The 27,026-nt window shown below is 33.7% G+C and overlaps 1 protein-coding gene across 3 annotated transcripts in view; it reads left to right on the forward strand.

The window, feature by feature from the left end:
• Positions 1–23,141, forward strand: part of PIG-G (phosphatidylinositol glycan anchor biosynthesis class G) — a 30,842-nt gene extending 7,701 nt beyond the window's left edge. For 2 of the 3 annotated variants that reach the window (XM_071596051.1, XM_071596052.1), the window contains 12 exons: positions 5,752–5,950; positions 7,239–7,457; positions 8,866–9,054; positions 10,243–10,382; positions 12,312–12,529; positions 15,483–15,718; positions 17,230–17,487; positions 17,598–17,778; positions 19,731–20,166; positions 20,251–20,620; positions 21,043–21,227; positions 22,821–23,141. In XM_071596051.1, coding sequence (XP_071452152.1) covers positions 5,752–5,950; positions 7,239–7,457; positions 8,866–9,054; positions 10,243–10,382; positions 12,312–12,529; positions 15,483–15,718; positions 17,230–17,487; positions 17,598–17,778; positions 19,731–20,166; positions 20,251–20,620; positions 21,043–21,227; positions 22,821–23,073 — 2,884 coding nt within the window. In that variant the 3' untranslated portion in view covers positions 23,074–23,141. Of the gene's footprint in view, positions 1–5,751; positions 5,951–7,238; positions 7,458–8,865; positions 9,055–10,242; positions 10,383–12,311; positions 12,530–15,482; positions 15,719–17,229; positions 17,488–17,597; positions 17,779–19,730; positions 20,167–20,250; positions 20,621–21,042; positions 21,228–22,657; positions 22,778–22,820 lie in introns of those variants that run through there. The other variant, XM_071596053.1, reaches the window with a different exon arrangement.
• Positions 23,142–27,026: the final 3,885 nt, after the last annotated feature.

Raw genomic sequence — 27,026 nt, forward strand, 5'->3', positions numbered from 1 at the left:
AGGCATTAGACCTAGCATTACCTGCCCCAGTAGTGCTTTCCAGGGTATCATATTGATGTAGGTTAAAGCTAATTTATCAGTTTATATCCTAAAAGAATGTTTCACGGGTGCACAGGATATTTCAACAGTGTATTGGAAAGTTTAAGGTGACTACTGTAATTATAAATAATATTATTGTGGCATGGTTTCTATAATCTAATTTATATAAAGTTTTATCTCTGCAGTGCTTTTGTTTTATTTAATATACCTAAATATATCAGGAGCGTACAACATACATGGATGTTGCAGACTCCTGCAACATACGTTCAGGATACATGCATGTATTCTGAATAGATATTAAACAAAAGATAATGAGTACATGAAAAATTCCCCAGAAAATTTCCTTAACCAGCCCCTTAATCTTACTTTTTAATAGTAACTGGAATATTTCAATAAAATGTTTGAACATACGTACATTAATCAAAATTAATGTCAATCAGCAATATTCCTCAGATAAGTGTTTTTTGACCATGCCTCTTTGTAGTCTATCCACAAATGTAGCTTGGGTCAAATTTCTTGGCATTCAATATATAAGAAAGCAGTAAGCAAAAGGGAAACTACTTTTGGGGGAGGAATCTTGGAAGGGAAGGTAAACTTTACAATTTACTCGGGACTTTCAGGTGGCCAAAGGTCACTTTACCTCACCCACCCATTTCGATGTATCATAGTAACACTGCCCAGGCCATAAACTAGTTTCTATACACTTTCCAGGAATTTATAATCAAGCTATGCTTTTTGCTGATAGTACATATGGTGTGTCCAAATGTAAAGATGTGAACCAATTTCAGAATGACCCTCTAAAGCCTATTATTATATCAGTTGGATAGCTGTTTTCAAAATTATCGACTTAATTTTACCTCCACATGGGCAAGAATTTTGGTGTAGTGGAAGGGCAGCTTGTGTGTGATGATGACTCATAGTGCTGTGCTGGCAGCAGCAATGATGAATGCTCCAGGCAGGGCCACCAATTGTCACATTGGTTGAAGTGTAGGAGCCAGTCAAAAAGTAGTCTGCAGTGTCTGTTCCTCTGGCTGCTGCAAAGTCATTTGAGCCCAGTGGATGGCCATTTTAGTGAATTCATACTAAAAACACTATTAAGGAAGACAATGAGTACCACCTACATTATATATCTCATGATTATGGGGTACAAAATTATGGATCCAAGTCCTGGAAGCTATGGAACTCTGCCCAATTGGCTGAGTGTCATGCTCTTCAGTAAGAAAGCCTGGCTTCTGCTGCTGTCATCTTACAATATCGTTACAAAGTGGAACTGATACCAGCAGCAGATAAGAGGACCAAACTAGTTATAATAGGGACTTGGAATGTTAGGATGATGTTGAGGATAGGGATATTCGAAAATATAAAGCTGGAGATGGAGAGAAGAAATATAGATATTTTAGAGCTGCATGAGGTGAGAAGGAAGTATAGTAGGGATTATTGGATCTATAGTTCTTTAGCAAAATATAATGAAGGTAAGAGAGCCAGCAAGATGTGGCAGTAATATTGAATTTTGGAAGAAGTATAGTAAACTTGAAGTAGGCTAGTGGTAGAATATTGTTAGTAAAAGTAAAAGCTAGCCCAATGAACTAGGCCATTATTCAGGCCCACATGCCAACAAAAATCATTGAGAAAAAGAAATGGGGTACATGATCAATTAGTATAAGTAATTGCTGGTGTCCCTGGGAGGAAATATTGGTAGTGATTGGGGATTAGAGCATGGAAGTGATTGAAGGGAGAGTTAGAGCAACGTTGAGGGTTACTGTTTAGGAACAAGGCATGACTGTGTGGAGAAATAAGTAAGAGCTTTGCTAATGGGGGAGGGTGGTTTAATCATAGCAATCACTTAGTTTTAGCTCCGAAAAAGTAGTAGTTATACTTGAAAAATGTCCAGGAATATAAAGGTAAATCAGTTGAACTTCATTGTGGATAGGCACAGATTAGAAACAGCATGAGTAATTAGCAGTTTCCTGGGATCGGACAGAATTCAGAACTTATTGTGGTATGATGAAATGTAATGTCAGATTCTAAAGGATAAAACAGGGAATTCAGATAAGAAAATGATTTGCAAAAGCATTAACCAGGACAGTGCAAAAGTGCAAGTACCAGCAGGCCTTGGTGAAAATTAGGAGACAGGTGCACTGAAAGAAAAATGAAACATTTCAAAAAAGGGACATCAAAACATGAAAGCAAAATTATAAGACAAATAGAAAAGATCAATACTCCCCTCTGCTGCACTGGGAAATCGAATTCACTTGTATCTTTGATATCCCATTACCTCTCAAAATCTCCTGAATCCATTTTTCATACCTTGGAATTTCTCCCAACAACTGTCTCTCTTCCCTTACCATGCCGTGAACATTGGTTTTTGTGTCTGCCCATTTTATTTTTTAAATCTTCTTCACTCCCAAATCTCAAAGGCCTCCCATCCATGCTTATTTTAATTCCAAGAAGCTGCAGGAGATGCCACTACCATAACTTTTAACGGAGTCATCTGCTAATATGCATTTCAATGCAAAAATTTCAGAGTGTAAAAATCATTCACCTTGACCAGGATTTGAACCTGGATCCCTCGTTAGCTGGCCAAGTGCTTTAGTCAGTTAAGCTATCAAGGCCTCCTCTTAAACTCTAAAAAATTTTTTTTCAGAGTTTAAGAGGATGCCTCAATAGCTTAACTGACTAAAGCACTTGGCCGGCTATGGAGGGATCCGGGTTCGAATCAAGGTCAAAGCCATTGATTTTTACACTGAAATTATTGCATTGAACTGCTTATCCTCTTGCTTCTGCTACCGAGTTTTTTAATCTTGTAACTCGTATTTAAGGTTTCTAAAATAACATCCATCTCTTTGTAAACACTTTTTTACCTAATTCAATTCTTCTTTATAAAATTCTTCAAACATTCCCAATGCTCTGCCCACCCACTCTCAACAAAGCATTTTCAAATAGGTGTACTGTTTCATCTGTTCTAGTTCCAAGACATTTAAATTCCGATATTTTATTTTTTTTCTGAATCTCCTTCCTTGAAAGCTATTTTGGAGGTGTCTTAGGAAATATTTAATGCATTTACATGAACATTTCTACGTTTTAAAGAAGCTTTTTATATTTTGACCTAAAACAATATGATTAACTTCCACTTGTTTTTAAATCAATATCAACAAGTCTCCAAGGGCAAATGATTACTTAGGGGATGATCAGTTTGCGTTTAGGAAGGAGAGAGGTACGCGTGATGCCATTGCAGTAATGAGATTATTAATCGAGAGGAATATAGAACAAAACCAGGAGGTATTTGCCTGTTTCGTAGATTTTGAAAAAGCATTTGATAGAGTGAATTGGGAAAAACTAATGAGTATATTGCAGAAAATAGGAATAGATTGGAGGAAAAGGAGGCTAATCCGCAACCTGTACATGTCTCAGACTGCTAAGGTGCGAGTGGGGAACGGGGAGTCCGGTTGGGCAGTGTTAGGAAGAGGTGTAAGGCAGGGTTGCCCATTATCACCGTTGCTGTTCAACCTGTATGCAGAGGAAATGATTAAAGAGGCATGGGAAGAACTGGAGGTAGGAATGAAGGTGGGCGGGGAATTCGTAAAATCAGTTAGGTTTGCTGATGACCAAGCTTTAGTTCGTCAGTCAGCCAAGGGGTTTCAAGAATTGCTGAGTGAATTGGAAATTCAGTGCGACAGGTATGGGATGAGAATCAATATTAATAAAACAAAGGTTATGCGATTTTCTAGAAAGAAAAAGGCTAAGCTTAACATTACATTAATTCATGTGAAAGTTAATCTAGAAACTTACCAATTAAGATCCAACCTCCATAACTATTCCACAAGAGGTAAATCGAATCTAAATACTACTTATTGTAGATTGTCATTAACTTACAACACATTTCACAATATGAACATACGACTGTATAACTATCTGCCTACTCAGTTGAAATCAGATGGTATCCAGAGTTTCAAGAATAGGGTATATACCTGGTTACTTGCTCACCCACTATACTCATTGGATGAATTCTTTTGTGACAATTTTCATCACATTTAAGAAAGTATGTTTTTATGTTAAATAATACTTATATTGACGACATTTAATATGGTTGTACCATTTTAAAAATGAATAAAGTATTATTATTATTATTATTATTAAAGTAGGAGTGCAAAAACTAGATCAGGTAGAACAGTTAACGTATCTCAGTAGTGTTTTGTACAAACATGGTCAAAGTAGTAGGGACGTAAGGAGAAGAATTGCGCTAGGCAAAGAGGCTTTCACAAGGAGGAGGGACGTTGAGTGAGGATATTAAGAAGAGACTCGTAAAAACTTTGATATGGAGCATAGCTATGTACGGCACGGAAACATGGTCATTGAAGCAGGAGGATAGACGTAGACTGGTGGCTTTTGAAATTTGGTTGTGGAGAAGAATGGAGGTGAAATGGACTGAGAAGAAAACAAATGAGGAAGTACTTGGTATGGTGGGCGAAGAGAGGGGTTTGTTGGGAGAAATCTTATGGAGGCAGGAAAAATGGATGAGGGGTGTATTGACTGGGAGTGGGATGTTGAAGACTGTAATTGAGGGGAGAATGTTAGGCAAACGAGGAAAGGGAAGGAACAGGATAGGGATGTTAGATGGGATGAAAGGAGGAAGAAAGTACTCAGAGATGAAGAGGGGCCTGATGTAGAGTAGGATGTTGTGTTTTGCTAGGGGTCACAAATTGTTGGATTAGTAATTATGTCCATCCAAAAACCTACCTTAACCGGTAGATTACCTTATATTAATAATAATAATAAAGTCTTTTTAGTTTCTTGAAAAAAATTAAAACTGGATTTGGCCAGCCTACCTCATAAAGAGGACACCTGCAATCATTTATACTGATTGACCATGTACTGTATTCACTCTTCTTGTACTTTTTCACAGGCTTAATCATTCATAATTTCAATAACTTGTATATTTTTGTTAATCTCTCATTTTCTGATAATAGCATCAGTGTAGGATTCCTTTCAATGGCGAATGATCGTACTTAGCCATGATTGTTTCTTGTTATTATGTGCAGTAAATATCTATCAGTCATTGCAAACAGGGGATATGATTATGCTTTGCGTGTAGTAAGTTCTTTGGTTTCCTTCTAATGTTTCATACCCATAATGATTGCATGTTAATTGCCAAATCAAGCCTCTTAAGTCTTACTTCTTACTTGAAGAATAACCTCTCAGACTTGTGGCAATACAATAGAAATGAAATGGGAATACAATGTAATATAATATTTTCCAGAGACTGAAATTAAGTTTACCTCATGTTGCTTATAGTAATGATATAGTCTCATCCTCCTTATCATGTAAAAATATTAGGTATTGTATTAATATTACTTTACTGTTATGGTGACATTTGAATAAATAACTCCATTGTCTATGATTAATAATTATTATTCTTATTTTTGCAATTTCAATGTCATTGCAGGACACAAAGTGAATATATCTAAACTTGTAATAATTGAGATACTGCAACTAGCAATAGATGAAATATTCTCTAATGCCAGAAAAACTTGTGATGAGCAGTGTATAAGTTTTATTAAGAAATTCATTCACAGAGTAGAAGCCAGGAGGATCTCTTTGATATGGCTTTGAATATAGATTGATGTTATAGATTTGACTTAAAGGGGTAATTTATAATGGTATAGAATGGTGTCTCTGTTGTGGTTATGGAGATTATTCCTTTTCTTATCGCAGGGTGAACTCAGACTCATTGTATAGGCCAATTATTAATAAATTGATTCTTGTTGTCATTGATGCCATGCGAGATGATTTCATAATTGGCCCTGACGCAGCTCGTCACATGCCCTATCTCTCATCATTGATTTACAATGGTAGAGGAGTGCATTTCACCTCTTTAGTAGAACCACCAACTGTAACACTTCCAAGAATAAAGGTATGTGTTTAGCCAGGTTCAATAATTTACTGGATAATTATATAAATGGGAGAATGCTGGTTTAAGATAAATATTATGATTTATTATGATAACTCTATTCCTACCATTGAATTATGAACACTGAGGACATAGTGGAAAACTGCTACTTAAGTGATAATTCCAAATTCTACTCATATGAAAACTACAATGGTAGCCCCCACAGGGGATAGCCTTGTACCTGCCCACATGTTGGCAATGTTGAGTAATGATAAAAGTATGTGTTTTTCTAAGAAGATATTAAAAAAGGCTACTTAGAAGAAATCTTATACTGTTGTGAGTTTAACTTAGTAAATTGATATAACTTGGAAATGGGTTTGAACTATCATAAATTTAAACATGTAGCAGCTATGCTTGATTATTTTAAATTTCTTGAAGTATAATGTCATTAAATAGGGTCATAAATTTTATTACAATTTACAGTTGTTTCTCATCCACTGATTCCACAAACTATGTATTAAGAATAGACTTTCTTATTGCTGAAATGCCTGTAACAAGTGTTTTGGGATTATAATAAAACTGTTATCTTTGAAGGTAACTTTAAAAGTGTTTACATTTCAAAGGAAGTGTTAAATATAACTTATTGTTTATCAGTATGCATATTTAGACTTCACACCAATCTCTCAAATCCCTGAAACTTGCTATTTAACTTTACGTAACATCATTTCAGCTGCATGGTTGAAATTGAGATAAATCATCAGCATAAAATTGATCTTTTCAAGAGATTTTGTGGTTGATTGCATTGATTTTAAGATCCACTCAGTCTTGATTAATTTTTTTTGTAATTCAATGAGCGTAATTAACGTTTGAAAATACGAATTAAGCTACTAAAAGATGTAACACATTACAAATTAGAAAAGTGTAAAATGAGGAATAGTTACATACAGGTACATTAGTATACACAGGTATGTATATATGTATACATACATACCTACCTGTATATACTAATGATCCTATTAGTAAAAAAGTTCAGTTCATAGTACATCTGTATTATGGAAATATCTTGTCCGAGTTAATCATTGTTAATTAATGAATGGGTTTACGGTGAATTCATTATGTTCCAATATCAATTTTTGGGTGCTTTCCTCTTTGTTTAAATTGTATTATATGTACATGTACATAGTGTATGCTTGTTTGTATGCACACATGTATATTATTTTATTTTGTTGTCCAATAATTTCTTGTAATATTTGTTCTTGTACAATTTTCAATTGCTAGAAATTATGTTCTACTGGAATATACCCACTTGCAGGCAATGACCATGGGGACAATTCCAAATTATGTTGATGTGATATTAAATGTGATAGAAAAAGAGTCCAACTGCTCAAAAGAAAACAGTTTCATTGGGAGAGCAGCTGCCAAGCGACTGAATACTGTATTTTATGGAGATGATACTTGGCTGCGACTTTTTCCAAATTCATTCCTTCGTTTTGAGGGTACTTCATCATTTTATGTATCAGATTTCAACGAGGTATGTCAGTTTAATTTAGATTACTAATGCTTTATATGAAATTGTCTCATTTTCTATAAAAGCCATGGTTACATTACACGTGAACTCTTTAAGTAAACAAATGGAGATTGTGTTTCAGTTTTAAATAATCAAATATGTGTGAAAAACTTATTATTTTCCAATGACAAAAAATATTAAATTAGCCCAATTGAAAATTGTGTGCGCCTTGAAAAGGACTCAAAACTCATGTTCTGTCCTATACCTAGTTGTCAGATGCAGTTGTTGAAGTGTCTTATCACTGCATCATTTTATAGTGATGGATTGCTCAATGGAAATTTTTGTTGAAAATGCTCTAGAGGATCTTTAATCACCATCTTTTTATGAGTTTCGTGTCTGCCATCCCAGTAAATCAAGATTATATTAAGAATTAATTATAAAAATATGGAATTTTGACTTGTAACCTAACTTTTTATAGTTCTTGAAATGCAATTATGTAGTTGACACTATCCTATTTCAATTGAGCTTCCATTATGTAATTATGAACAAATGCTTGAATCTTTGCAACCCTAGTTGCCACCTACATTGATGTGGGTGGCAACCCATCCACATTCCCATTTCAGTTTATCTTAATTGTACTTTTTTCTGCATTATTGAAATTGCATTAATATCATTGCCTATTATTTTTTCCAATCAGAATTCATCTTCCTATCTTATTTTTCCAATCTGAAGTTAAGTAGTTTATGTTGCAAACATATTTGGTGTTCGTATTTTCTGAAATTATATGAATTTAAAATTAACAACTTAAGCAACATGTGTCATGAAAAATAAGTTTGGTATGGAAAATTATGAATTTATTATTTATTTGTTTCAGTATTATACTCATATTAGCATTAGCCATAAAATGTGTATTTTATCTCACAGGTATCGGGTATTATATTAAAATGTAACATGTAACTGGGTGGCTTAATGAAGGCTATATTTGCATGGTGAAAAAAAGCTTCATTCTCACCTAATTGTTGTCAATAAAATCAAATATTGGTCTCTTTCACTAAAATAAATCAATAAGTTATATATCTTTATAATTATGATATGTTTCTTAGAGGCACGGTAGTCCAGGGGTATAGCATTGGACTACTGACCAGAAGACCTGGGTTCGATTCCCAGGCAAGCCTTTCTGGGCACCCTCGACTCCAGCTGTGTGATTTTTTGGGTACCAGATCTTCCTTGGAAACCATAGCCAGCACAGGGAAGGAACTGGCCCCCCTACCCTGATGTGTGAATTTCACGTGCCATTAGGCTTGGTATTGGGTGAACTCTACCATCACTTACCAAACTGGCCTTTGAGTTGATTACTTTATTTATGGTTTTATATGTAATTAAGGGACACAGAATATGGACTCATTATATTTTAATTTTGTAATTAATGTAGGTAGATAACAATGTTACACGCCATTTAGACCATGAATTACAGCAGGATGATTGGGACGTCATGATTCTTCATTATCTTGGTCTAGATCACATCGGGCATGTTCATGGACCATATAGCAAATTGATACCACAAAAGTTACAGGAAATGGATGATGTCATAAAAAAACTTTTTCTTGGCTTAAAAAAAAAGGTATGAAAGTAAAACATTATGTTCTCGTATTCATTCGTTGAACATTTTCATTTTTGACATTATTTTCATAACTTTCAACCCAGTGTTATGTGATGCCAAATTTTTAAAAATAAGTCAAGGGTAAAAACAAATGCCATTAAAAAAACAAGGCTTACACATTATTTCTGTTTTAATACAGTTATTTTCATTCAGATTTTCAATGAATGCTGATTGAAACCACAACATTAACAGATCTGAAAGTTGGTTCTTATAGATTTTATTTTCTTTTACTAATATTAATTTCCTTAATTATCAAATATTCATGTATAAATCAAAATTGTAATTTATTTTGTATTTATGTACACATTCAACCTTCAGGTGAAGATTCAGGTTTCAACTTCATGATTGTTCAATAAAAGTTTTTATAGGTGGATTTGAAGAAGATTTTCTTTTTATTTCCAATGGAGAAATTCTACAAAATCAAGCCATAAACAGAATATAAGATATCTAAATCAACTCGTTAAATACTCTTTGTTTCAGACTACTACATGGGGAAAAATCTTTATGCTTGAGACCTTTTGGACTTACAAGATGATGTATCACTCTAGTAAACTTATTAGGAGTATTCAGATTTCACTGCATTTTTTTCCTATTTTTACATTCCTGTTTAAGAGCTCTTAATTCAAACCTCATGTAAGAGCTATCTCTCTTTTGAGAAATGGAGTCGGCTTTTACTCCTTTGTTTTTTGGGGGAATATTCTTTAACATTTCTAATAAATTCCCCTATCTTAAGTCCAATCTTCTGTCATTTGAACCTTCCTATTAAGTTTCATTTTTGCCACTTAACCCCCAATCATCACTTCCCTCAATCACTCTAGTTCCCACTATTTATAACATACATTTTTGCAATAGGTATTTGACTTAGTCCAGTGTTTTGATCATTTTGAGATGAGATAAAGGGTATGGCATCTTACAAAATATCATAGATTCACATGCATCTAATTTTGAGGAAGTATAGTGTTAAATTTAATACATGCCATATAAATGTGCACTTGTTGATATGAAAGTATGTTTTCTCTAAAAATCTTAGACACTAAGTTCAGTTTTATCAATTTTATCTCAAATATTTTTTTGGTAGTTTTTTTTGGCAATGTTTCGATCACCTCTAATACCATATATCCTCTGTATCACTTCTATCATTTCACACAGCATCATTCCTCTCTTCTTGTGATATGTGGAGACCATGGAATGAAAGACACTGGAGGGCATGGTGGTGCCACATATTCAGAGACTCATGTTCCTCTGCTCTTTGTTTCACCACTATCCTTGGACTTCAAGAGCCATTGCCTGTGAGTTTTACTGCATATTTATCAATCAAGTACTGATCAGGTGGCACCGAAAAGAAAATTGTAAATGTAAATGTTCACATTATATGAAAAGAAAACATAAATAAACTAATTAACCAGATTATGATAAGATTATACATAGGTATAACATATGTGTGTAGTCAGCATGTGAAAGCATATCAATGCAATAACAAAACTAATTAAAATAAAAAATGGTCATTTAGCATTAAAGAGGTAGTCACAGCACAGTAAACAGCTCCTAAATATATTTGAATTTGCTGGGAAGGGTTCATATTATTCTCCTCGTAAATGATCCCGATTGAAGTACCAGGTACTCTATTAATGACTATTTTATGTGCAAAAATTCAATTTTATGTAATATAGTTTGCTTAATGTGTTATGTACCTAAATATGTGATTAAACCTTTTATTGATTTGACTCAAGTACTGCATCAGATACAGCCATCGCAAGTTGAAATGTGTTGTTCACATGTGCCTGCATCTAATAATGAAAAGAAAGCTATTTAAATGGGTTTTTCTTCACATAGGAGAACAGGAAAATGTGGCATATGCTAGGTTTGGACCATAGGGATAGTGAAAAACACATTTCACATTGATTTTAGTGAGATATGCAGCAATAGCATTATCATTGCGTGGTTGTACAAATCATGGTGCACCATCCAGCCTGTTGCTATGAAATGTAGCCTTTTCTGATAATATGGCCTGGAAGAATTTACTGTGTATCCACATAACATATACAGTTGGGTGTACTGGTATGACATGCTTATGTGCCATTTCTTGAATATCAAAAAATATGACCATAACTATCCGAACAGAAGCTACCAACGTAGTTTTCTTTGGTGTGGATATTGCTTGAGTTAGAGAGCCCCACAAAGCTTTACTATTTGCTTGCAGTATCAATATGGTGTAGCCAAATTTAATATGCATTGGTTACCTATAAAAGAAACTCCTTATGTACTGTTATGAGCAGTTTCAGAACTCACTGCACAAAAACAATGGATCATGTGCAATTTTTTTTTACCAACTACTGGGTGACACCCAAAAGAAATTTTTAGCATATCTGGTAGTACTCTTAACATTATTTGACAAACTTCTCTTGCAATGGCAGCAATTATTTTAATGTTTACTTTCATTTGAGCAATGGCTGGAGCTCTGGGTCCACCTTCCTTAGAAATGGTCTCCTCCCCATGAACATTTGAAGATATCTTAAAGCTGTTAAATGTGGAAAAATAGCCTCTCCGTGACCCTCCTGCAGCATTACATGGGCTTTGACTGATGATTTGTTCAGGCAAAAGCAACATTTCAATACAGCGTATTGCTTGTAGGTGAAATGAACATTATAACTTGCAAAAGCTGCTGTTGATGCATGGCTCAGGTCAGGATTGTATGGATAGTTAAAAAACAATTTGAATTTGTAAGATTTCCATTATTTCCAGAAGGAGATCATTAAAATCTTATGTATGATAATAAAACTACTTAATTTGCTGTTTGGTTTAAATGGGTAAGAGCTTAAGTAATTATATATTGTATTGCACTCGTTTTCCTATAACATACTAATATACTGCAAGTTCAACTGTGGGGATCATCTTCAGGTACATAGCATATCTGAAAAAGACAAACCTGGCCTCAAAATGCATAGTACATGTACAAAGACAAAATTGAGCTGTTACAATTAGTGTTTCAATTACTCAAACGTGCTACTTATTCCATTACTTCCCATATACCCTGATTGATTCACTGAGCTAGAGACTTTTCATTGAAAAATAGTGTGTAAATATTTAATTATATCCTCATTTCACATTAATGATGCATTAAAATTCAGTTAATTATCAAAATTAATCTTTTAACACCATGTGTGCAGCATTTACTTAATTTCAAAATGATTTTTCAAGTTTTACCTTTCTATTTTTAGGGATTTAAATATTAAAGATAGAATTGTCAACCAACGAGATTTGGCATCCACACTTTCAGTCCTTCTTGGTTTACAACCTCCTTCCATGAACTTGGGTGCTGCAATTCCATGTATCCTCAGAATATTTATTCCGGAGACTGATGCCTATCTGTATGCACTTCATGTGAATGCATGGCAGGTAGCTTCCCTTCTTGAGAGTGTACATGACTCCTTTAAAGGTTGGAGATGATTTGTTCATTATGATTTTTTTCATAAAGGATTTATGTTTATTGTTGATTGGAAAATAAGAAGTACAAATATTTTTTAGAATTTGGTGCTACTTGCGAAATCCAGGCTGTTATTACTGCATATGTTTATGATGTACTCATTTTTTAAGAAATATTTTTTTATGTACATATATTTAGTATTTCACACCTTACGTCTAAGTATATAAATATCACTGGTCCCCTGTTATTCTGTGAATTTTTGGGGTAGATTAGGACCCTTGTTATGAGACAGCCACAGGTTAACTGCTGCCTCCATTTTCCAATAAATCATTGATTTTCCTGTAATCTTACAATTTTTACCAAAATCAATTAGTTTACCAAAAGATTGACCAACAAACATACATCCCTCAAATTTTTCAATAAATAGGTGACCAACAAACATACTTTTCCCGAGTGTTGTGTTTTTATAGTCCGTACAACCAAATTAAAGTTCATTCGGTGAGTGAAAACCAAAAAGGTACATGAGTGTAATATGGGCATATTTTTTATGCTTACTGTACTCTTTTCAGTGACTCTGTGAGTAATCTTTCCTGAAAAAGTCACATGATTGAAATCTCCAAAAAACTTTCCAAGAATCTCTTACTAATCAGGAGACTTAAAAGCTGTATTCCTGAGGATCATTTGAGACTTGCCAATTTTCCCTTTTTCCCGAGGTCACCCAAGTAATTGCCTAGGGCTTTGTGGACATACAAGTAACAAAAAAGCTCTGCTTATGTTACAAAAGAAAGCAGTTAGGATTATAACCAGCTCTGGTCATCATGATCAGTGTCGTCCACTATTTATCGGGCTAAGAGTGATGATGGTCTTTAACACATACATTTACCAGTGCTTAATTCATGTCAAAGGTAATGTAAATAACTTTTTATTTAGAGGCAATACACGGATAATACAAGGTCAAGGAATATGTTAGACATTATCCAAAACCTTAAACCAGTCAGATAACCTTGCCTTGAAATTCTTTTCAAACTTCCCCATACTACAGGGCTGTCTAGCTATAATGGGTTCAAAAATGTAATTAAGGATTGGTTGATTTTGAACCCCTTGTATATTTGAGTGAATATTTTTAGCTGGACTTCTCAAGAGTACTATAGAAAATTATAATACATGTGTATCTCTTCACAATGGTAATGAATGTATTTAGTTTTATATTTTTCTTTTGAGGGTATCTATAGTAGCAAGTGCTGTTCTTTGATGAGTGAAGATTATTATTAAGATTTCAGCATCATATGGCAATGTTTTCAACAAACTACAACATTCCAGGTAGGGAAAACCCAGGCTTTATAAAACTGAGCACTTTTATATCCCTTCTTTCAAAATTTAAAAGAACTCAAAAACTTTGTTGATTTCATAATTTTATTTGTAGTTGTCAAAGTTTTTTATTTCTTTTAAATAATGAAGCAGTTCCACTAATTCATACCTGTAGTAATTTCCTACTTCTTTCAAAAGCCTGGATTTATGCTTTTTGCTAGGAAGTCACTTTTGCAGTCTTAATTTTCTTAATAATAAAATCTTTTATTTCTGTTGACTAAAAAGTGACATAGAAGTACTTCTTAACTTCATGCTGTGCCTCAACCCATCTAATCATAATCTTCCAGTTTTGTATTGTTCCCTAATGTATGGGAACATTGATTGACTCCCCCTCTTTTCTGAAATGCTTTGTTTGTGACATATTCGGCAATGTATTTATCTCATAGTAAGTGACCCACTAATTCTATGTTGTCAGTATGAAACCATCTGATTGATCACATTTTCTGTGAGTTACTGTTCCTTAAGGGTTTCTCTAATTGACTGTATCAAAAGGTGTAGTAATGGGTCTAATGTTTTACTCATCATTCACAGTGTGTACATTCTTGTGTGGCCTTTATCTTTTCATTTATAGCAATGGGAGACTGTCAGCAGGTGCATATGCCAGAAAGTCATTTAAAAATAAGGGGTGCTTGCACTTACAGACATTTTTTTCCTAAAATTTTGAAATGTTGACAGAACAATTTTCTTATGGAACAAGGCAAAAATAAAATTGCAGTTATCCATGGTTTTGACCTTGTTTAGTTATCAATGTATGTGGTGGTGTTATCAGTTGAATTTAAAAGACTGGGCTCTTACTTTTCCTGATTCTCACAGGAGTCATCTTCTGGATTTCTGTTGTATTCAGGTAAAATAACCAGTTGATATGGTTGTTGTATCCCTCAATTGGAGCTGATTTTAAGTTAAAAGATTTTGTTGGTATCATTTGATAAAACAGGGTATATTTATCCAAATTTGTAGTTGCTTATCACAGAAACCTTCACTCTTGAATTTTAAGTCACTTGGAAATTATTTAAACTTTAGAATCCCATTATTCTGTTTGTCTTTAGCAACAGATACTGTAGTGTTTTTTATAATGAAACTATAAAAAATAAGACCCACAGTATAGCTGAAGCCATGATACAAACAATGACATTATGGCCTGGGAGCTGCAATAATAATAATGTTTGTGGTAGCAATCATTCTTGGTGATGAGTCAACTTAAAATTGGCATAAAACATGGCTCTGAAACAATAATTGCAATAAATTGCCTATGTTTACATAAATCAAATGATACCCTGGTTCCCTGGAATATATATGTTTTTATCAGAGAACTGGGAATCATTTGATTTCTGAAAGTCCTGCCACTCCATATGCACTCATCATATAGTATGGGATGGGACGAGGGTATTTAGTTAAAATTATGAAATATGTATTTGTATTTTGCTATTCAGTACTTAATTACGCTAAACAGATATGTAATCATCAAATTTTATTGAACTTTTTAGAACTATATTTACCTATCCACTTCCCTTCAATCCCTTCCTTTTATTTCCTTTTACAGCACATATATTTATTCCCTTGAAATTACAAAAGTTAAATTTATTTCTCCATTGAATAGATGGATCATATTTATTTGAAGAGGCAAGTAAACTGCATTCAGAGTGGATCAAATGGGAAAGGGACAGAGTGAAATATAAGCCTAAGATGAAATCTATTGGTAACCAAGATGAACTAATTAAAAAGATAGCCAAAAAATATGCAGTAGGCATTACACAAATGACATCAAAGTTAGGAGAATCTGTGGTAAACTTTGATTATTATGCCATGTTTTTAGGAGTTGTGATAACGTGGCAGGTAAGTAATTAAATAAAAAATTTTATACTTCTATTACAATTGTGTAGCATTTATGTTATGGAATGTTATTTAGTTTAATATCCTAGCATGCCCCTTTCTTAAAATATAGAAATGATATAGAAAGTTACTTTCTCATACATCTTATTGATAATGAACGCCCACTTACATTTTACAATATTTACCAAGTGTAATGGCACTCATTTGTACAAGAGACATGGCATGACCAACTTCCTGTTAATCTTTTAATCTAAGAATATTCATTCTTTTAAAGCTCAAAGGGAAGAAATCCTGAAAAATTATTATTACGTTGAAGAATTTATGGACAATAAGTCAATTACTTGTACTTAATAAATTTTCTTATTTGTTGCTTAAACTCCTTGTATTTACATAATATGACTTTTGCTATCCAACCTGATGTGCCATTTATTTTATAATGGTCCAGTGCATTTGATTTCTTTGGAAAATAATAATATTTATATTTACAAATGGTGATGCATGTTACACTGCACCTAAATGTTTCAAATTGGTAATAAATGAACTAGTATTGGCACTGCAGTGGTAAATGAATATTTTTACCCATCTAATCCTTAATGGTGCAAACTCTCTGTCTTGCTTTCATTCTCCTCCCATCTTCTATGAATCCAAAATTGATGGAAAAAATAGAGTGCATAATTATGTGGGTGTCTTCATGAATTTCGAGTAGGTTTTTATCGGAGATGAATAGGCAAAGTTAATGTAAGTGTTTAATGAGATTAAGACTGAAGGATTAAGAATTGTCTTTGAAACTTTAACATACATCAAAATGCTGGTTAGCAAATATAGTACTTGCATGGAAAGCATGGAAGTAAGACACATTTGTCCCTAATCACAAATGCTATTAAATTTTTAGTAGAGTGCTGTTTATCCGATGGGTGGATTTATCTTTTAGTCTCAGCTGTGAATTTTTGTGCCTCCTATCTCCTGCTCTATAGCTTCATCTCTTGCATAAATATTAATGGCTAATAGGATTTAATCAACTAGACAAGTTTTTCTTATCACATTCAAGTAATTCAATCATACAAGTTTTAAGGATACAATTGCACATGATGAATTTTCTAAAACAATGCACTATGTTTGAAAGAAATATGCATATTTTAGGTAAAATTATCTGTACCTTGTCCTGATATAGGTCTTGGGATGTGGCCTTATTTTAATCGGATAATTCATAATGCTGACCATTGACTAAAAGTGTGTTTACATTTTGAACTTCAGCAATAGTCATGTGACTTACTACAGAAGGGTTATTCTATTAGAGTTCCATAGATTTATTTAAAATGTATTCAGCCTGTGTCCGTTAATATTAATAAAATGTTATTTGAATTTTCTTAAATTTGTGTATTATTTCATTTTGGGCGATATTTTCATTACCTATTTATATATTAAAGATAAGCGTGAATTTTAATGTAATAGTTAAAACTTAATGATTTCAATTTGATACATCATGCATTACACTAATATGTTTTCTTTTGCAGGCATTTATGCTTTCAATGCTGAAAGAAGAGGTTATCATCCTTGAGTATCGCTGGACTAAGTCATTCCTTTTAGCTGTCATTATGATGGTGTTTCACTTCAGTATTTGCTTTTTTGGTTCCTCATTCATTTCAAATTCCAGTCTTAGTAGGCATGATTCATTTACTCTATCAACTGTATTTGTCCTTATTTTTATTGTGGCATTCAACGCACATGAATTGTTCTGTGGATCTCATTTATTCAAATTATCACATGTCAAGGTAATGTTCTTTAACATCTTTATTGTGATTCATGTTGTTTTCATTGTATGATTTTTATGATATTAAATATGTATAGAAAAACCTCTCCAATTGTAACAATTGAATTTCAGGAAAAGCTAAAAGTTGGCAGTAGCCCAGAGAATAATTTCTTAACATTTGGAACTTTTCTGCATATAGTAAGCTTGTTCTCCAGTAGTTTTATAGAGGAAGAACATCAAACTTGGCAGTTTCTTTTTATTTCACTGATTATCCTTCTTGGTGTGAAAATATGTTGCAGTATTCCGCGAAAAGGTAAGTGTGATTATAATAATTAGAAATGAACCATGTTCAATATTTCTGGCTTATGACTCAAATTTGATTCCCTAGTTATTGTCAGGGCATCTAATAAGTTTAGCATGAAACTGAAAAAAAAACATTAATGCAAAGTGAATTTCAATTATAATGAAAATAGTGTCAGAAGAATATTTAATTAGATTTCAGTATGAATTACTATTATTTATTCTTGTAAAATCCTCATGGAGCGCCTTATAGAGATAAAAAAGCTTTAATACAGATGTGTTTTCAAATTCGTTAATTTATCATGGATTAAATTTAATTTTTGATATTTATACCAATCTACAAAATTTAAGTGTTTGTAAATCATATTTTTCCTTTATTACTGCAAAAATTATGTGCATAGTCATAAAATTTTAATTTTCTTTGCATTGAATATTCTTCATCTTTTGACTTGACTGTAAGACAGAGCCATGCATTGAAATATGGCATTGCCGTGTGGGGGCGCTTATATAATTTTATATGCCTCTTTAGACTATAAAAATGGACTGTAAGAAACATAAGAAAAGTTCCAAGGGCAAGAGGTTGTAGACCTTTCTTTAAAACTGTGGGTTCGAGGTAGCTCAGGGGTAGAGCATTGGTTTACTGACCAGAGGTAGTAGTATTTTTTATGGGAGGTGACCAATAGCTAAGGTCATTGGCGCCATTAGGGATGGATGGGAATGGAATGGGTGGAGAGAAACCCGCCATCGGCATTAGCCTACTCTTGGCGAAAGGTGCCCAGGGGTCCGCAGTTTAACATCCCATCTGACAGACATCATACTCTGTCGATGTCGTAGGTTAGCCACTGCACCATTCCACAGGGGATTGGACTTCCCACCATGAGGGCCTGGGTTCGAATTCCAGAGATGGCAGATTTTTTTCAATGATATCCTGATCCTTACTGGAGGTGCTTTGTGGAGAGCACTTTGAGTGAGTACGACGTCTGTCGGATGGGACATTAAACTGCGGACCCCTTGGCACCTTTTGACAAGGGTAGGCTGATTCCGATGCCGGGTTTCTCTCTACCCTCCCTTTCCTATTCATCCCCAATGGCGCAAATGACCTAAGCTGTCGGTCACCTCCTCTGAAACTAATACTACTGACCGGAGGGCTCGGGTTCAATTACCGGGAAAGCCTCTCTGGGCACCCTCAGCTGCACCCAAGCTATGTGATTTTTTGGGTACCAGATCTTTCTTGGAAACCATGACCAGTGCAGCCAAAGGAACTGGCCCCACTAACTGATGTGTGAATTTCATACGCCGTCAGGCTAATGAAAGTGCATCTGGGGTTTATGGAGTCAGGAATTGTGTTTTTTGTATTAATGGATAATTAAATATCTTTATTGGTTACCTTCATTTTTGTATTTTTAGTATCCTATGTATTCATTTATAATCCATGATTTGATAATATCCATAACTAATTTATATGTTAAATATCTGCCTTACCCAATGGCTCTCTCTTATGGAAATTATCTAATGTCATCATTGTCTTAGTGTGGCCAGTATATGTATCTCCTTTGTTTTAAAATTTCATCAATAATGGACTATCATTTGTGAGGATACCTATATAAACAAAGGCAATGGTGAAAGTTCACTCTAAAAATAAATATATGAAAATTTTCAAAGAGGGAAATATTTAATTGACTGGAAGAGTAATGCTAACTTTTTGGAATGCTTCAAATTACTGAATGTTTAGATTGATTTTTAGATCATCATGCTCCTCACAAGAGGTATTACTTCTAAAAACTTAGTGGATAACAAACCAGAGAAATAATATCCACCTAATTATTAAGGGTAAATGGCCATTAATCTAAATTCGCTGATCACCATTTTGGCCATCCTTGGTTTCCAATACTTTTCACAAATGCATGCATGATCTGAATGGTATTTTTTATGCCAGCCCATCTAATTACTCTGCTTTCATTTCAGATAAGAATCATATGCCAACTGAAGAACCCATTCATTTTATTGGTTCTGTTCCATATATCTGCAATTATAGATATCAAGACCAGGAACCACACCCAAAACCAATTATGGGTGAAGGTATATTCACATATCAAAAGAAAGAATTGTTAAAATTCACCTCAATTCTTCTTATTCATCGATTTCTCAGAAATTACAACCACACTGGTGACAAATGGGGTAACCTACCTGATATTGGAGACTGGATATCAGACTCAGAAAATATTATGATTCGCTCTGTTGTGATGGCAATGTCACTCCTTGGAATTACATTCTTTTTAGTCAAAAATTCTCCTATAAAGGGCTCTAATGGATTGTTCATAGTATTTGCTGCTCTGAATATATATGCATATAGAGCTGCTATTGGTGATGTGTCAGCCTTTGATATGTACCCATCTTCAAGGTTTGTAATGCATATGAAAATAATTAATACTATGTGAAGTTCATCGCATTTGTTCAGCATTTTAACTTTCTGTTTACATTTTAGGGGGAGTACTGAATTTTTCATATTATTGATTTTGATGGTCCTGATTATGGCAAATGGTGTTTATGAAGCATTTAAAGTGTTAATTCATGATAATGACAAAAAAAAACAAAATTTTAATGAAGGAAAAAGAAAATACAGAACACTAGAGCAAGATTCATCAGCTGCTTTTGTGATTTTGACTCATGAGATTTGTAAATTTTGGATAATTTTGTGCTCATCTCTAAACCGGCCTGGTGATGTTCCTGTCATATTTGCCTTCCTATTCTGTTCCCATACTTTAGCTAATTCCGTAATGAAAACTGGAAGATGTGATGTCAACACAATGCCCAAAACCTTCATTTGGCTTGGAATGGTGTTCTACTTCTTCAAGGTTGGTTCTGATAAAATGTATTACAAATTATTATTATTATTGATATTCTACTGGTGAAGAGTAGGTTTTGGATGGGCTCAGCCCATACAGTTGTACAACAATACATTTGCTTGCCTCTCCTGACAAAATACACAACCTAATATCTAGCACTACTGTACAGTACTTCTTCAATTCCACAAACTTCTTTCTGTCTAAAATACTTATCATATTCCTTCCATTTCTTCATTTGCCTAATGTTACCCCCCACTCACAGTCTTCAGCAGTTCATTGCCAATCATACTGCTCTGTATCCATCTTTCCTGACCATTTTGGATTTCTACAACAATCCCTTCTCCTCTTCCACTAGCACTTGTTTATTTTCCTTTTTTATGTGCAGTATATTTTACTATTATTATAATATATTGTGATTTGTTCTTTTAAAGGGAAACTCCAACAGCTTGGCCTCTCTTGATCTGAAGGCTGCTTACACAGGACAGAATAACTACAGTGTTGTTATTGTAGGGATATTACTTTTCTGCCACACATTTAGCATGCCTATTTTGGCACTATTACTTCTCTTTCATTATCTGGCAGTGACTACTTCCAGATCCAACAACTTTGATTTAAGGTAAGTTCTGACTGTTAAACGTATGCAATTATAGAATCATGGTTTTTCTCTGCACTCTTCCTTTAGGCTTCAAACATGCTTGCAAACCTCCTTCAGTGTAATACTGACAAAACAATTTGTATTGTCAATGATGCAAGTGTATTGTGAGTTGCAAGGCTACATTTTGGTTAACCACCTCACCGTAGCTATGCTACTGTTTGACATAGACCCGCAGGTTGTGTTGTGATGAATGGAAATATTTCTGATTCATCTCACATTACAAAGAGTCCATCTTCACCATACACCTCCACTGCTTAATATTATTGGCCATAGACTTACTTCTCCCAATTTTTAAAGAAATTATTCATGTGCAACTCTACATATTGTTTTATCATATTTTAATTCGGTATACTGTAGTTGGTGCCACATTCCCATGCAATTTTTATAATATTTTGTTTTCTACTGCTGCCATTGACCACATCTTACATCCATGGAAAATAAACTCTAGATTTGTAAAAGTTCAAATGAATTACTTCTACTGGTATTTGTTTTTTATTCTAGTAAAGTATCCTCCTGGTCTCTTCTTCATATTCTGTGTACTGTCTGATTTGCTTCTTTTATCACTGGTGGTCCTAATGCCTGAAGAGTAAATAAAACTACTTGTTATGGTTAGTCCTACCCTGATTCTATTTTCAATGTATCCTTTTTACTTTAGACAGTTAATTCTGATGTTGTTAATTCAAATTTTACCAATTAACTTTAGAGTACATTCATATGCATGAAGTGGTCTGTGGCAGTATAAAGAGGTGACCAGGGTTATTAGTGATGCAGATTTGGTATGGAGTTTTTAAACTTTTAAATAGATCAAATCCTTACAGTTTTTGCAACTGTGTAGCTCTATAATGCCAGTATCTATTACGACACTCATCACTTGCATACAACTTACTGGTAATAATATAGGAAGTTTGTTACATCTAAATTTACAGCTGATTGTGATACATTTTCAGTTGAATATATGTAAGCTTCAATATAAATGTGGCCCTGATATACCGAATGGTAAAAGTATGAAATGACGAAACATCAAACAAAGAAAATAGGGTCACTTTTTACCCCTTCCCTCTGCCAAAAAAGCATATTTTTTAAAATTAGGAAATGTTTTCATGCAAGCTCTAGACATGAAAACCTTTGGTCTTGGGTAATAGAGGGAAGCAAGGGTGGGAATTTATCTTTTAGAATTCAATTACCTCTTCTGAATTTGCTAGGCTAGATTAGACTTATGTACTAGGTATTTTATGGAATTATTTCAGGACCAGAGAAAGTTTTAAAGAATTAATTCCTCTGAAAAGTACTAAATATGTACTTCATATACCTAAGTGTATAAATGTGTTAATAATTTTTTTTGCATACTTTAGTAATTTTGCCCATTTTTTTGTTACTTTATCCACTTGAAGGAAAGTTCAGGAACATTCCTGACTAAAACCTAGGTATACCTATTTTATATTATCTTTAAGTAACATTCAAATGGCATTTTATGGAACTATGTATTTATGTTCATGTTCACATGCCTAGTACTTTTTAATATGCTGCTACTCTAATGACATTATTGTTCTTTAGGTGTCCTCAAAAGATAATGAATGCAGCAGTGAAATCTGTTATCATGACTCGACTGTTTCCTGTGGTGTTCTATTTGCCATTCATAATCTTACAAAGGCATCACCTTTTCATTTGGACAGTGTTTGCTCCAAAGCTATTATATGAAGCCTTTTTAACCTTGTCTTCCTTATTTGGTCTTTTCCTTGTCATCGGCCTCCAAAGATGTCTTAGCCATTTGGCGAAGCTGCAGAGGTATGGTCTGATTCAAGTATAAATGTTTGAGTACCTACTCATCAAGTATGTATGAGATTATTGTGTTATCATAAATGCTTTTGAAACTTTTGAGGTGTCTTTTATTGTTGAAAATACTAATAAATGTTATTTTATTGGTTTTATTCTGATTATTTTGTTTATAGCACGAATAAATATATTAAAGATATAATTTAGATCAAACTGATCTTTCTGGTTTGGTTTGTATGGATGTGGTTTAATGATTGCATGGCTCAAATTACCTCAGTTGAGTCATCAAATAAAATTTTGTAAAAATTTGCATGAGAGTCCTAGGCTGTATTTCAGACCGTTGTCATCATGTTGTTAAGGACTTTTAAAAATGGAGTTCATGTGTGGGAAAGATTTCAAGACTATAATTATTTCCATTTCAGTAGCAAAATCAAAATAGGAATAATTGTGTTTTCCCCTACCAAGGACTAGGCTCTTGATTCCAATGTGTTGTGAGCCAAAAGTTAAAATTTTAATTCATTCAATGAAGTACATACATGCCAAGTGTATGTATGAATCTTGTATAAGGGTCTGACAAATGGCCATCAAACTTATTAATTTGGCCGCAAAAGAATCATAGCAGCAAATGATTTTTTAGAATATTTAAATTTTCTGTTCATTAAACATGATAGTATATTTCTATCCATTTAGAGTAATTCATTTTATATTCAGTTGAAGTATGAATGAAAGAAAAGTATTTCTATTTTGTTTGACTATCACAGTCCTAATCCTCATATGTTGGTAGAGAACACAAATGGGAGTAATAAAAATCACCTACTTAATATGAAATGTAATTCTAATAGAATCCTGTGGGACTAACTTTTATCTTACTTTTTGGCTTTGACATTAAATTTTAGAAAAACCATGAGTGGATCGAGGGGTTAGAGAGTTCACTCAATTCTGAAAAAAGTATGGAAAGAAAACACATTAGCAAAATATGTAATTCTTGAATCTTTTAGTGATTTAAACGGTTAGAAAAAATCTATGGTCATGCGACAAAGTGGTACCAAAATGAAAAATATCTGGAAAAGATTTTTAATGGTGAAATGATCATATGAACCCTCTCCTAATGAGACATTTGTCCCTAGCTGATCTATTATTTATCATACACTTTATAAAAAGTATCTTTGATTAGTATCAATAGTACTGCATTCTCCTAGGTAATTATTTAGTACTAATGTTAATTCAAACAATTCCATTTTGTATGGCGAAGTTCAATTATACTATCTCCCAGGTTTGAGAATCCTCAAAGCAGTAAATGATATTTTGGAATTGATAGAATTGATCAATTCCATTCAATGCTGAGAACTAATTTAGTTGCAATATGTAATCTTATTCCTAATTGGTCAACATTTGATGTCCTTTAAACATAAATCTCAAAGGATTGAATTTAATTTGTGGTATGCAAAGTATGGGTAAAATATTCAAAAGTTGAACTCTAGGATATGGAGCTGCACTCTACAGTGAATACTCTTATTGTTGGCCGCATTTTCATGCCCTCGGGTCCTGCTTTAAATATCTTTTATTACTAGATGCTAATCATTTAGTTCTTCCTAAAGTACATCGTTAAGATTTTTTCCAGTAAATGATTTGCATTAAAAGAAATACAATGCCGCTCAAAACATTAAACTGAAATCACTATCTGGTACTGATATTTTTACAAATATGATGACTTATGTCAGTAACATTTGACCCAGTGGCTTTAATCTGGGGTATAGTTCAGAATCACAGAAAAGTATTTTAATTTTTTATCTCACATGAGTAACTTTCTTTATCATAAAATTTATTATTTCATTTTGACTGTAGTTCCCAAAATAGTAATATCCAATTTCAGCAGTCTTGATGTGCCTGACATGTTTTTGCAAATTGGTCAAATATGATGGGCATTTCATTAAGGACAAAATAGTTTCTTTTGTATATGTGTTTTAATGGAGCCCCTGAATGCATTGATGCTCAATATGCATTTAATTAGTAGGATCTAATGTTTTTTCTAATGAGAATTTTCAATTGATCATCCATTGCTTGATCATCCATTACTTGTCAGAAAAACGTGATTATGTACTCATGTTACCAAAGGAGTCTACATTAAATATAATAATAACCAGAACCATTGTTGTTTGCTTCTCATTATGAGCCACTGACACCTGAAGTAGAGGTCTCTGTTTCTTGCAATTTTCACAATCATTTTCTTTGGCAACATGATTGCAAAAATGTTTTAGATACACCACTCTCACTTCAAAATTCTTGCCGTTTATTCACCCTTTTGTGAAATGGCCTCGGATAGCTGCAATTTACCATGAACCCTAGGCACTGCAAATAACACTATGACCACTAAAATTTGTATTCTTGTATCTACAGGACATACTATGCAAACCAGATGTAAGCGCACTACCATAGCACAGCAAAATAAGGCTGATAGGGATATTTTGCCTAATGAGCAAGATGCATTTTCAATGAGTGCAACTCAGGGTTTTACAGATTTCCACAACAAAGTTTTCTTTTTCAAGTTGTTATCCTTCTGTAACTGAATGGCAATTATGCACCTTTGAGCATGCCTATATTATATTGCTATTTAGAATTACCCCTGCCTCAAGAATAACCATTAACTTTTACCACTATTTTATTGTCTTCCACCCTATAACTTTGTAGACAAGATACTTGCTACTTCCCATCCTCTTCGTTAATTGCCCAACCCCCATTTACTTTTTCACCCCTCCACTCCATTTGCTCACAATTTCACCAAATTTTAGGGAGGGAAGTGTCTCAAAATACTTAAAATTCCATGTAAAAATAACAAAAAATAATCACGTGACTGCTCATTCACTAGGGCTTAAGTAAACACATTATTTCCTTCTCTTCATCTCAACAATTTCCATCAAATTATTTTATATGAATAATTTATTCTTTATTTTTTCACCTTATTAAAAAAAAGCCATTTAACCCTTAATATCTAAGGCGTATTTTACCGGCACAGGACTTTGATTTCAGGATGGGTATGGCAGTCTGATGTGCAGGACAATTGACTCAGTTCCAATTCCAGGTGAATCCTCTGGGCATCCTCAGCTGTACCAAATCTATGTGCTTTTTCTGGCACTAGACCTTCCTAGATACCACGGGCAGCACAGGGAAAGGCACTGAACCCCTACCCTGAGTGGATTTCATGTTCCATATAAAGCCTATCAGTATTATTTTGTCCCACTCTCAACTGTCAAATCCACCTTCAGGTTCAATACTGTGCTGTGATAGGCATTTCATTTCATGTAGGAAGAAATAAAGTTCATGTTGTGCATTTTATTTTGCTGTTGGAAGTTTGCCAGAATTGATTTCTTAATTTCAATTCATAATTTTTCATTGGGAAACTTTCTAGAAGAAGAATGATATTGCAGACTTAACATTCTGCCTTAAGTTACCTGCTAGAGCAAGTAAAGGATTACCATGAGATGACTTGGGACATTTCATCTCAAGTGGTTAAGTGGAGCAAACCCAGTTATAAATACCGATGGACTATATTACTTTCATGTCAAAATAGTGCATTTCCTATACATGCGGTAGCATAATTTCCAATAAAACATTTAATTTAGCCTAATAAATAAAGGACTCATAAACAAATTTTCGTAGTAACTCTTTATCCTCTAGCTATGAAGAACCATAGGATAATGTGCTTCTTTTTAAATATTGAAATTCCAAGGAATCACCCCTTAACAAAGTGATATTTAGTTTACTGAATGATTGTAGAAGTTTCCATAAGGAATTTTTAACGGTATATTTTAAGTATACTGGTAATGACAAAATAAGTGTACTTTGTGGGTTGCTTAAATCAGTTTAATTTTCCACTGGCTTCCCCAAACCTATTATCCTGGTTGATCATATAAAAGAACTAGGCTGAACACACCATAGTACGAAGTATGTGTTATAAAATGGAAGAGAAGGAATTATAAAGAGGTTAGC

This window comes from Hetaerina americana, unplaced genomic scaffold (assembly GCF_022747635.1).
Source record: "Hetaerina americana unplaced genomic scaffold, ioHetAmer1.1.p SCAF_74, whole genome shotgun sequence".
Classification (NCBI taxonomy): Eukaryota; Metazoa; Arthropoda; class Insecta; order Odonata; family Calopterygidae; genus Hetaerina; species Hetaerina americana.